Source organism: Atta colombica, unplaced genomic scaffold, assembly GCF_001594045.1.
Source record: "Atta colombica isolate Treedump-2 unplaced genomic scaffold, Acol1.0 scaffold126, whole genome shotgun sequence".
NCBI lineage: Eukaryota > Metazoa > Arthropoda > Insecta > Hymenoptera > Formicidae > Atta > Atta colombica.
Genome location: NW_017259213.1, coordinates 7,378,952 through 7,392,030, shown reverse-complemented (window position 1 = coordinate 7,392,030; position 13,079 = coordinate 7,378,952). Strand labels below are relative to the sequence as shown.

The following is a 13,079-nucleotide window of genomic DNA, read 5'->3' as shown; positions in this document are numbered from 1 at the left end:
ATATATATATATATATATGTGTGTGTGTGTGTGTGTGTGTGTATAAAGAAGTGATTGATATATTATTGAATATATTTAATTTTGATGTATATTTAAATTTAATTCTATTACATTTTAATAATTTATCAGTGATATTAAAATAATCATAAATAATTAATTCCACGAATTGCAATTTTCATATTTTTACTAAAAATTTGTGATTGATGTTATGTGAAAAGGTATTATGATATCCGAGCATTACCTGAACCTCGAGTTCAAATCCTGGCAGGAAAGACAGTGGTACTGGATGAAATGGATTGTCGTATGGGGACGTATGAAACTCTAACAACATCGTATTGTGACTGCTGATGATGTCTGGTACCGCATCTCCTCCACACAGCCTTACAAGTACTCGGTCTGAGGTTGAACCTCCGTCATATACCGTTAAATAATCCTGCACGACGTTGCACTGATCCCATACCCTTGAAAAGCGCGTGAATTTTAGTTGAAAAATCTATTTTCTATACATTATTTACATTTATGTGTGTCCTCCTTGCATATTTTTATTTCTCTATCTTTGAAAATTTCTCGTATCCTAGAGAGATACGAAATTATTGACAATACAATTAAATAAATTAATTTCTAAAAAAAAACGGTTTTTTAATAATTTTAAATCACGATATTTTTATAACTTTTTTCCTGAAAACATGAATTAAATTTCAATAATAGAGATCAATATATTCATAATTTCAGAATTTCAAAATAATATTAACCATTTTTTTTTTAAATCAAATATATTGTGTAAAAAAAAAACATTTTTTTGCACAATGAATGTCAATTATTTCGGAAATCTAACCGAAGAAATTTAGCTTATGTTATCGTGTATCTTCAGCATTCAAAAATCTATAAAAACCTTGTATGTTTCGAAGTAATTTTTTGCTATGTAAACTAATGATATTAATTTGACATTATACTTTACTGAATATTGATTTAGCATTATTAGCATCAACAATTTACCTTAACACTCGCTGACTTCTGTCGTATTTCACGACCTGGTCCTTAATGTGTATCTTGTGACTGTTTCGCTGACTAACGGCGAGTAAAGCCCGATGACCCACCGGCGCGCGGTTTTGCTCGACCCGATAATAGCAAGTGACATTCCTGGGATAAACTCCGGGATAATTTGGCGACTGCAGCCGGCAGGCTCTAGTATCGCATTTGGTAAGGACGCGATCGCAATACGTGCCGTTTACCAGTTCGCCGCGCCATGTGGACATACTGCTGTTTCCGTATCTGAGATGCGCCTCGCTTCTTCTCAGGAACTTGTACGACAGCTTGAAGTCGAAGTTGTAGCCGATACCCTGAGACACGGAAAAATTTCCCGAAATTGTGCCACGATCGTAACACGTCGTCCCTTTTACTTCACGTTGAACATTCTCGGTTGGAAAATTTTATTCAAAATATCTCGTTGCTGATCACCTCAGAAGTTCTTTTACGATTTTTTGTTGAACAATTCGTATTTCGAACAAGTCGATTTTAACTTTAACAAATTTATAATTTAAAAATTGGAGAGATAGCGACATAATAAATATAATAAATGATGTTTTCAATATTTCTTGACGAGAAAAGGCAACTTTAAATATCGTTATTTAAATTAAAATGCTACTGTAGAACAACTACGACAAAAGTTCTATATTGCCGCGGAAAATCATATCGCGTATCTCCTTGAGCTGAAACAATTTCTTACCTGCTCTGATAAACGTAGTAAATATAAAGTCAGATTGATGGAAGGAGTTTCGCTGTAATAGACGGTGTAGCCCCACGCGCTGCCACACCATTGTCCTCCCGTTGCAGGACGACCTTCCTCGCGAATAGTCATGAAACCATCTGGACATCCTTCCGACGTAAAGGATAGAAAGCGGCCGACCGTGAAGGTATCAAAAGTTAACTGCAACATCGGAGCCACAGGAGGGGGACATTATTCTAAAAGTTATGAGTCAGCGAGTATCCGCGTGCGCAACTAGCTAACGGTGTTTTGTTGGAAATAAAACTAAAGATAAAAGTTAGAATACCAGTTATTACGAACTCTTCGCGATAAAAGCAAATATTTCTATAATAACCTCGTTAATTATTTTTGCAATGTACACGTTTTTCGTGAAATATGAGAATGAATAAGAGAAATTACAAGAAGAAAGTTCTACAGCGCGAAAAGTTGCGTAATTCCTGTAATATGAAAATACACAATTAGAAAATTTGTGTTAAATTTTTACGTGTCCCAAAATTGTTTCATTCAAATTTTTGTAAATTTATTATAATTTAACATATATAAGATGAATATGTTAAAAAATAACACAACATTATATATAAAAAAGTTAATATAAAGAATATAAACTGACATAATTTGTAAGCAAACTGTGTGGAAGAATATTTTTTTCATAAAAATAATATGTATTTTACTCATTTATTTTGGAATTTACATTTTAAAATATTTATCATTATTTTTATTTTTGCTTATTCATAAACTGTGTCAATTTTGACACTAAAAAATGTTATTTAACATAACGTTACTATCATTAATATCAAATAATATAATCACATTATGTTAAATTAATATTCAAATATGTCAAAAATTTAAAAAATTTTAGCAAGTACTTGAGTGGACTGTTTTAATACACACACAAAATATTTTTTATTATGCATATAAAAACGCAACTATTTTATAAATTCTATGATACAAGTATTGTATTTTATCTGTATATGTATATATTTGCATAATATTAACACAATAGCAGATAAGTTTAAAAAAATTTTTTAATTCGTAAATATTGATTTTGGGAAGTGTCGAAGAAAGCTGTTTGAAAGATTCCGAAGCTTTCAAATATTTTTACGCCGTCATTTTTATGTTTTTATTGTATCCTGAGATATCCGGCCCATCTATTGTGAAAACTTTATGCTCTTGACCGCTTGATTGTACTCCGCTAACAATGTAAATATCGGTTCTATCATTGCAGAGAGACGTAATAATCGATATGTCAATATCAATCGAATTGAAAATATATATCTGAAAATGAAAATATATACTCGGAAACTTATAGTTGGATCGGGGATTTGTAGAGTAAGCTTATTTCGTGATGGCGGACGCGGTGTTTACTCAGCGTGGGAGCTGATTTAATTTCACCAATAAACGCGATAAGAATCGTAAAATCCGGGATATAAATTATTAGCCAGGCTCCGATGCGACGCGGCCCGCTGTCTGCTCCATGACAGATTCCCCATGCCAACTGGGCACCAGTCAGCATTATTTTCTACAACTACATCATTTCTATGTCCAACCTGAACTAGATCCCCGAGATCAAATCCGGCGGCAGTGAAGTTGAGGTGACACAGGAATGGCAGTCGATCCTCCCTCGGCCTGCGGATCTCCACCCTGTAGGTCCGGCCGACGTCACCGTACAACGTCCGATTGCAAGCTGAAAATGTTTGTTTGTTCAATTGTTTGTTCAGTTGTTTTCTTTTTTCGTCGTGCAATAATTACGCGGAAAAGTAAATTGCGTCGTATAATCATTTGTTCGTGTTATTACGTGGTAAAATAATATCCAAGAGAATTTTAACGCCTAACTAAGCGCACGGTATCCTGGCACATCGAAGCGTATAATGTCCGATTGCACGCCGAAATGTTTCCGTCATGCGTTCACAATCACACTGAGAAAATATTGAAATATTCCATTGTGATTATGCTCATGATACGAGGGGGGGGGGGATAAAATATTATTTGAAACAAAATATTAACCCTTCTAACTACTTTCACGGTTTCGTATATCAAGCCAAACAAAGTCCGATGGTAAGCTGGAATATTTTTATTGTGCAGTTATTATGCACGAAAAATGAATTCTGGGTACAATTATGCTAGATTATGACACGACATAATAATATATTATTTTATAAAAAATATATAATCTATCAAAATTACTTTCTCTCTTCCCCCGCCCCCTCCCTCTCTTCCTCTCTCTCTTTTTCTCAAACGTAATGTAATCTGTACATTTAATTCAACATTTATAGACATCTATATGCATTCAAACTTAGAGCTCTCACATTTTTATACTTACACTTAATATTATACATATGTTGTTATATTGCTATAGTTATATTTATAATATAATGTAATATTTAACAAACTAATAGCAGTATGCAGAAGTAATGCACAAATTCATAAGAATTAGTATAATGCCGATTAAAAATCTTTTATACAATTGCAACATTTTTTTGTATTCTTATTTCATAACTATTGAAAGTATATAAAGTATATAATTATTTCATGTAATTAGCTTACCTGTGCATATTTTAATATGAATTTGAAATTTTATGAAGGAATTGGATCATAAATGCTATAATAAATTCCTCCTATTATGTTACGTTTCTATTGAAATGTATCGCATAAATTATCGAAAATTAAAAATTCAAAAAGATGAAAATGCAATATTTGTGTAACATAATTATATTTGAGCTTTGCAAATCGATTAAATTTCGTATGAAGTGGTAATTACTATTATACTAATAATGAACGAACAAATTATTTACCTCATTAAATTATTAAATAAAAATTATTTAATTGTGCGTTTGCATGCTAATACAAGCCATATATGTTGAAACAGATACGATACTAATTTTATATATTCTATGAACGACACATATTCTATGAATGAATTTTATATCATTGTACAATTTTGATTTTTATATAAATGGAGCCAAAATAATAACGCACAATTAAATAATTACTGACTTGGAATATTATCTGCTTGGATGAGCGAAAAGTTTGTTCCTGGTTTATATACTCAATAATTCATATTGTTTTGAGTATATCAGATAAACAAACAGTCATACATGAGCGAAAACGATTGTAATTATTTTTTCACTTCTAAATATCGATTATTACTGTCAATACATTTTTCATTTTATTATCAGGTGTACACTATGGATCTACTACGTTCAGTGTATCTACTGTGAATATTTGATTGTCTGGTTGACAATGATTAATCCAGTATTCTGCCCGATAAACAAAAATCTCTTTAATTTTTACAAACAGGAAAATGATCCATTGGCATTGATAAACATGATGATTTACTTTGTGCTTTTTTGATTATATTATTCAGCAATTGTAAAATCATAAATCAAGAGAATTATAATAATACATTTTTCCAGGAATTGATTGATTGGACTCATTTATTATTTTTCGGATTTATGTTCCTAATTATATATAATAATAATAAAAAGTTCCTTCGAGAAGGAAAGGGAGAGAAAGAGAGAGAGAGAGAGAGAGAGAAAGAGAGAGAGAGATAGATAGAGACACAGAGATACCTCGTATCGATTTGTCCCGGCGACTTGCTTTGTTCGACGTCTCCGTTCGCGAAGATACTCACGGGTGCAATATCTCGGCTCGTCAGATTTGTCGTCGCAGTCATTCTCGCCGTCGCAATACTTGTCCTGCGCGACACAATGACCGGTGGTGCTGCATCGGAACTCGGACGGTCGGCAAAGCGACTCGGTGTTGCTGGCTGCGAGCTCTGATGGGCCGGACGTGGACGAGCTCGACGACGGCGAGGACTCGGGTGACGTCGCGCCGGAGTAAACCGCGTATCCACTCGGATATCCAGAATAATCCGACGATGAAATGCCGGGGTGGTAACTAGTCGAGCCAGCCTCGATCGAGGCCGCGATCGCGGCTGCGATCAGCAGCAACCGCCGACACACCAACATGCCCCCTCACCCTTAAAAGTAAATTAAATTTCGCAAAGTTGAATAAATTTCATACAGTCATATATGTAAGAAAGTCAAGTGCAGTGAATTCTATTTTATCATTTAACTTTTAAGTAAGTAGGTAACTACAGCGTCCCATGTATAGTTATTCTAAAAATCTTGTTCTGGAAAAGGAAAATGAAAAGTAATATCTGGAAGTCTTAAAGTTTATTACTTCTACCTTCCTCTATTTCATAAATAAATAATGTAAATTCATCATTTTATTTTATATATATTATTAAAAAATATAACTATAACAAAAATTAAAAAATTTTTAGGATGTTTTGAGCTTTCACTTACTTATTTAAAAATTAATCATAAAACGATTCAACGCAACTAAGGGTAATCGAAACTAAATTTTTCTAACTTTATGTACACAGAAGAATATTAAATTTCTTTCTTATAAAGTACAAATTTCAGACTCTAACTTATATTCCATACATCAAGAAAACTTGAATTCCTTGAAACCATGAATTTGTATCTTAGCCAAGATAATATTAAATTAAATGAGATTGAATATTTTGTTAATTCTTTTTTATACTATATTTATATTTATATCAATTTATAATAAATTAATAATATTTAATCTATAATAAATAAAGAATTCTATTTTAATTTCATGCATCATAGATTATTTGAAGAGCAGGTTTTAGGTTTATTAATAAATAATGGTGTTAGATATAATACATGAGTACTGGTTTATAATATATCTTGCAAACTTCTAATATTGGTTTGTACTAGATATCCACGGCTTCTCCGATAGTGGCGTAGTGGTAGTTCCACAAGTTCTTATCTGTACGAAGAGAGTCCACGGACAATGGAGTCCTAAGGGCTTTACAAATTGTCAATAAATGGTAGGAACTATCAGATTCTATCAAGAAGGAGAAAGTTTCTTGTTTAGTTTTCATTCTAAAAAAGAAGATAATCTCTGCATAAAAGAAACAATATACGTTTTTATATATACGTTTAGTCCTTCAGCGTTTGCTGCATCAGTACTGCTACTCGCTGCAACGATGCAAGAAGGAGAAACGATACAATTCAAAATCATGAAGAAGTAAATTGATATTACCTGGGAGGACCTGGGAAAAGTCTTGGCAAGACCTTGGATATATTCATTGGTTGAGGATATATATTCTCTTAAAAAGAACCGAATAAATAGTCGTAATATTTCATGGCTTGCAGGTGTTGCTCCAGCCTTCTTCGTAACACTTTTTAGTGACGGCTCTCTTACACAGCAAAGCCCTCCTCTTTCGTGGTTACATTTTTCTTCCTCCGCGTATGTGCCCCTCTCTTGTTGCTTCATTATTTAGCTTCTATGATATAATTGTCTTATAATCTTGATATATAAAGCGAGTGATATTTTTTTTCTCTTTACTTAAACATAAATAAATTTTAATTCTTCACACAATTTTATAGAACTAAATTTGTCAACAATTTAAAAAAGTTTGATAGTTTTTTCCAAATATTTCATTAGTACATAAAAATATCATTTTTTCGAGGATTTTCCTAGTCTCCTATGCAGTTGGCTCGGCGATCAATGATTCACCCGATTGCATGTGAATAAAACGTTCTTTGCTTTATCTCCGGTTCGCTCTTTCTCTGTGTCACAGGGGATGTTGGCGCGGGATGTGCATCATCAACAACATTGGTTCACCCGATTTAAAATCTTCCCTCTTCGTGCTCTATCTCTCTTACAACTGGACCCTTCACTTTTTACGAAACTTTATTCATTCCACTCGAGCCCTTCCTTTCTCAAAGTCATTTTAGTCGTTTACCATCACTCGAATACTATTCGATGATTTGTTACTTCAGAGACACTAACTTGATGCATCCATTCTTTGGAACATTACGTGAAAAACGCGCGTTTTAATAAATTCTCGTAATAAACGTGTAATGAAAGACAGAAGTAATAATACCTTACATGTCCTTTGATTAGCTTAAGCAAATTTTATTTACTTTGATATACGAGATATATTTCAAAACATATAAAATGAATACCAGTTTTAACTCGTTAAAAGTTAAATATCACCAAATACGATTCGGTAGGTGATTTCCATGGAGTGTTTAGCGAAAGGAGCAGATTATGCTAATTCTATTCAGAAAACTAACTCCTCTTATATGAATGGACTTGCCAGTGACGCTAGTTCTCAGTACAAATATTGTGGATCTATTAATTCGCATGGCAACTCGCGCGGATCGATCCCGCGTGAGTGTTTGTAACAAAGTTCCACCGTCCTTATCCGCGAAACTTGATAACACACAGCGTACGCTTAGAAAGCAAATGCGCGACGCCACGATACTCGTGTTATCCTGTCTTTTTAACTCCGCACGAACAACACCATCCCGTGCAAAACTCATCGACTTTCGGGTGAATAATATCCATGCTAATGCAACGTTGTCGCGAAAACGTCAGCGCTAACGAGTGACACGATATGGCGCGCGCAAGGAATGCGGAATAAAAATCTGACTTTGCCAACAACCAAGTAAAACCAAGTAAAAATAGACTTGGACGTTGAGCGACTACACGTTGGAGACTACCGTTGTTGTCGTAACTTGTATACGGGGGATGGTCGCGCGAGGAGAGTGGAATCCGCAATAAAAGATAACTGGATTCAAGTGCGGAGACTGCGTTACACGCGCGTGACAGTAAAGGCTCTGTTTATTAAGCAGAGAGGTAACGGAATCTGGGCCAAGCCCACGGGAACATGTAGTGCATGGGCGGGCAACACGGAATATGGTAATTCGCCTGGCACGGGACCGAACGGGGCTGCGCTCTGCCTCACTTCGCAAATATACACGCGCCATATACGAATGTCACTGAAATTGCACGCGCATGAAGCTTATGCCGGCAGTGCGGTCGTACTTGCGGAAAAACAGTTCACGCCGATCAGTTACATTAAATTGCGTCACGTACACGGAATATTGCAAAAATATGTTGTACGCTTCACGTTGCGAATATTAAAAGGTACATGGATACTATCGTATATCACCGTCAAATAGTCTAACAGTTATTTTAGAGATTATATAGTTACAATCGAAAATCTTAATATAAATTTTTATGTTATTAGATCTTGAATGGTAAAGTTGACTGATAATATCGCATAAAATATACACCTAATATAACTATATTATAGTATTTACAGATATATAGATCTATCATTTATTATTGATTTTATGACCGTTCAGATAGTAATTTTTATTACTCAATTAAATTTGGCATTTTTTTATATGCATGATGATTAGAACAAATTGTTAAGATTAAGTAACACCAATAGTCAATTTTATATTATATGTAAATTATATAATATTTAATTAAAATTTTGATCGTTTAATTACAATTACTTTACTTGAGAAAAATTATTAATTTAGTACACGGATGGTTTTCTTTTATTATGCAATATTCTTGTTTCGGGAATTTTCATCTTTTATACAAAAATTATTAAATTATTTTAACAGCTTTAAAACGTATTTATAAAATTATATATTTAAAAGAAAAAAGAAAAGATACAGACAATTATTTGACCAAGTGCTTTTAGTATTTTAAAGAAAAACCCGAGTAGCATACAAATATCCCAATTGTATATACTAAGGATTAAATTTATATTTGAGATAAAAGTTATCTTTATTTTGTATAATCTAATTTGTATAATATAAGAAATTAATGTTTCTTTACTCTTTGATTAATTTTGTTAACAAAATGGATACAATAGCGTGATTTTTAAATAAAAACGATTATTCAACAATTTTATTCTTTAATTTATTAAGATCGCAAAATTTTTATTTTATTAAATCTTTACTATTTTATAATTCAAAATGTAAATAATAATGATAAACATGTAATAAATGCTTTTCCAAAATAAAGCCAAGTTCTGTTCTCTTCAAATAAATAAATCTAAAATGTCATAATATAATATTTCTTATTTATTGAATCTGATTACGATTATATATCTAATTTTTAAAATATTTTACGTATTTAAAAAAACAACAAAATTATAATTAAAATTCTATCTCAAATGACATGAATTAGGTATCATCTTACGTGAACTTCACGTCAGTGAACCAAGTGAGCGCGAACAAACACAAATAAATAGAATTCGTTAAATGAGCGAACAGTGCAACCGTTAAATATTTTACTGTATTGGATATCGTTACATATTTTATTGAATTGGCTGTGGCGCGCGATGTTCGGTGCTTGTTTTCGTAACATTCGGCGTTATATTTACCAAAGTTGCAGTGTTGTCATTCGTACTACGAAACTCGAGCGAGCGAGCAACGGACACGATTCCGTACGCCATAACGTTATTATCCTTTGAGACAAACTCGAGGTAGGTATAATGAAGAGATATATCATTCCTGACCAGTTAGTGATTACTATCTCAAGCAATCAGTTAACTTTTCCTATTAATGAATTATATCAACAACTTTTTATCATTGGCAGATCTAGAAATTTATTAAGGAGGATCGCAAACGAAATTTTTTTAAAGTCAAATATGGAAAGATAAAATTATTTAAATTATTACATTGAAAAAGCATTATCTAAATGTATAATTTATAAAATTTTGATTTTAAATTATATTAACATAAAAATAGAAAAATATGAAATTTACGTTTTTTTATATCTAAGAATTTCTTAAATTAAAATATATTTTTGGATTATTACAAAATTATAGTTAAGTATTTCAGAAATATTTTGAAAGTATACGTATATAACATTTTGCCACTAATATTTTTGAAAAAAGAGACTTCAAAGACAGGATCTCATTAATTAACGTAATCTGTTTGAAATGAATTAAAAAAGAATTAAAAAATATATAGAAACATAAATGCATATTTGTATACATGTTATCATTGAAAGTAATATTTAATTTATAATATTTAATTTATATAAAAACTAAAATATGATTTTTTTTAAAATAGAAAAAGACTAGAAAAAGAACTACTTTTTAAATTTGAAAAAAAATTCACAATTTGTGACATAAAAATGAATACTTTGGAACTCGTTTAAGAATACTTTTAAAATAGAAACAAAATGAAATAAGAATTCATTTCGGAAATTTCAAAAAAGAATTTTTTTTTGGACTTTCTGTACTATCCGAGAGGTTTATATAAATTTATTCAAATGTTTACGTAGCAATTAACGATAGAATTTATAAATAGTGTTTACATCTCTGCTTTACACTCAGATTCGAACATATTATCCCACATCACGCATTCTGAGCTCTTCGCCAATTCGAATGTAATTTGACCGCGATTCTCATCGAGGCCACGATATATGCGATCTATTATTAATAATTCACCAGGATTTGTACATTCGAAATGTATCGCATTTCAACAATGTTGTATATGATTGTATATTATTGACAATTGAAATGCGCGTAGTATATCTTTCGAGCGGTTAACGTTCGATAGGTCGTGTCTCAATTGGTGGTCAATTTGATTCGCGCGGTAGGGAAATGAAGTTGCCGACACTGATTATTTTTACGGAAAGTTCACATCCGCGACACGATCTCGCGTCGCGCGCGGTGACGCGATCAGTTTGACTGGTAAATACGATCGTGATTAACCTTGATATTTGTTAAACACACAGTGTAAATCCGAAGTTTGTACGGCGATTAAGGGTTTCCGGCGAGATTTGTCCGCTGCGACGATTATACGTGAATCGTCATGATGGGTGCCGAGCGAATCGTATCTTTTTTCATGGCGTCCTTTCATCGCAATGAAGTACGCCGCGTCACGTGCGGCTAACGTTGGAAGTGTCGTACGAAGTGCCGCGAGATCGTCGTATTTTCGTGTACGAACAAAGCACGCGCGCGCGTTTGTAATTAATCGTGTTTTCGCGAGTGAGTACCATAAAGGAGCAGCAAGGAAACTAAGAAGAAGAAAGGAAATCTGGGAAATATCAGATGACGGCGGAACAATCATAGGGTGAATAATTTATTATTTATTATACATTATAATTTAGAATTTATTATGCACTATCATATTTATTATTTATTATCTATGTATTATTTCAATATTATTTATATGTTAATTCCCCCTCCCCCTCCTCCTCCCCTCGTTTATCCTTACATTTGGAGGATTTACATTTGCAAGAATTAAAGGCGAAACTTTTTTTATTTGTAAGATTTCGTTAGAATTTACATTTAAAAGAAGAAAGAGTTCCTCTCTCTATTTTAAAATTAAAATTCTATTGTATGCTTTGTTGGATATTTTTCTGCTTGAAAGATAAATATAATATTGAGTGCGCGCAATAATATTATTCTTTGAAATCATGATATTGATCGCTTTATATGATGTTAAAATTTGAATATTTGTGTGCTTTACAGGTCGCAGTTATAATTCCGCCGCTGCGCATCGTGTTGATAAGTACCAAATTATCTTTTATTTCAATCTGAGATAATGGATCTGCAAATATCGCAATATAATATCTGACAGAGCCACAATCTTAAAATAAATGAACTGTTGGTATAATATTTAATTATTATCCGTTGATCTATTATTCACGTATGCAAACGTATAGAGCTTATAAAATACAGCTTATTATCATTATCAATGCATTATTAGCCGATTAGATCATTTACTGCCGTATTTTGGTATCTTATTATGCATCAGTATATAATTCCTCGGTAATTAGCGTTTTAGTAATTACAGATGCATAGGTTGCTTAAAATTTATGAAATTTAAACTCGCAAGCAGTGAAAAGAAGATAGTAAATATATTTTACGAAAGGATATGAAGGACGATGAAAAGAGATATGATATATTAATTTAATATTTAACACGTTTATATGTATAAATAGTTTAAAATTTTTAAATTCTGTTTAAACAAATAATGAAAAGTAGAATGAACGAAAATACATTCCATGATAAATAAAATATTGATATTTTTAAAATATAAGGTTCTTATTTTATTTTATTTTTTTTTTATATTCTTTAAAGGTCGGATCAAGATATACGTATTTCACGTATTTATGTGAGATAAAAATAAATGAATCTATAAAATATATTATAGAAACATTGACATTATTAATATTTAGATGTATTTTAGTTTTTCTTTTTTCTATTTCCTAAATATTATTTTAGTAAAATTTGAAATTTACATATGATTTCTCTATAGCTCTCTCTACTGGATTGAATATTATATAAATTGATGTAAGAATATTGAAGTTTTTTTAATATCAAGAAAGCTTAAATAGAAGAATGACAAAAATTGTTTTAGTCATATGACATATTCCAAGTAATTAAATTAAATCACGCTATGATGATATTTATTGTTATTATGCACTAATTTTTGCATTAATCTCTTTT

The 13,079-nt window shown here is 31.9% G+C and overlaps 1 protein-coding gene across 1 annotated transcript in view; it reads right to left on the bottom strand.

Annotated features, from left to right (window-relative positions):
• LOC108695035 overlaps positions 1 to 5,733 on the bottom strand; it is an 8,889-nt gene extending 3,156 nt beyond the window's left edge. Inside the window, exons 1-5 of the mRNA XM_018204762.1 lie at positions 5,397 to 5,733; positions 3,313 to 3,449; positions 1,727 to 1,927; positions 997 to 1,340; positions 234 to 461 (exon numbers count right to left, since the gene is read on the bottom strand). Coding sequence (XP_018060251.1) covers positions 234 to 461; positions 997 to 1,340; positions 1,727 to 1,927; positions 3,313 to 3,449; positions 5,397 to 5,733 — 1,247 coding nt within the window. The remainder of the gene's footprint in view (positions 1 to 233; positions 462 to 996; positions 1,341 to 1,726; positions 1,928 to 3,312; positions 3,450 to 5,396) is intronic.
• Positions 5,734 to 13,079: the final 7,346 nt, after the last annotated feature.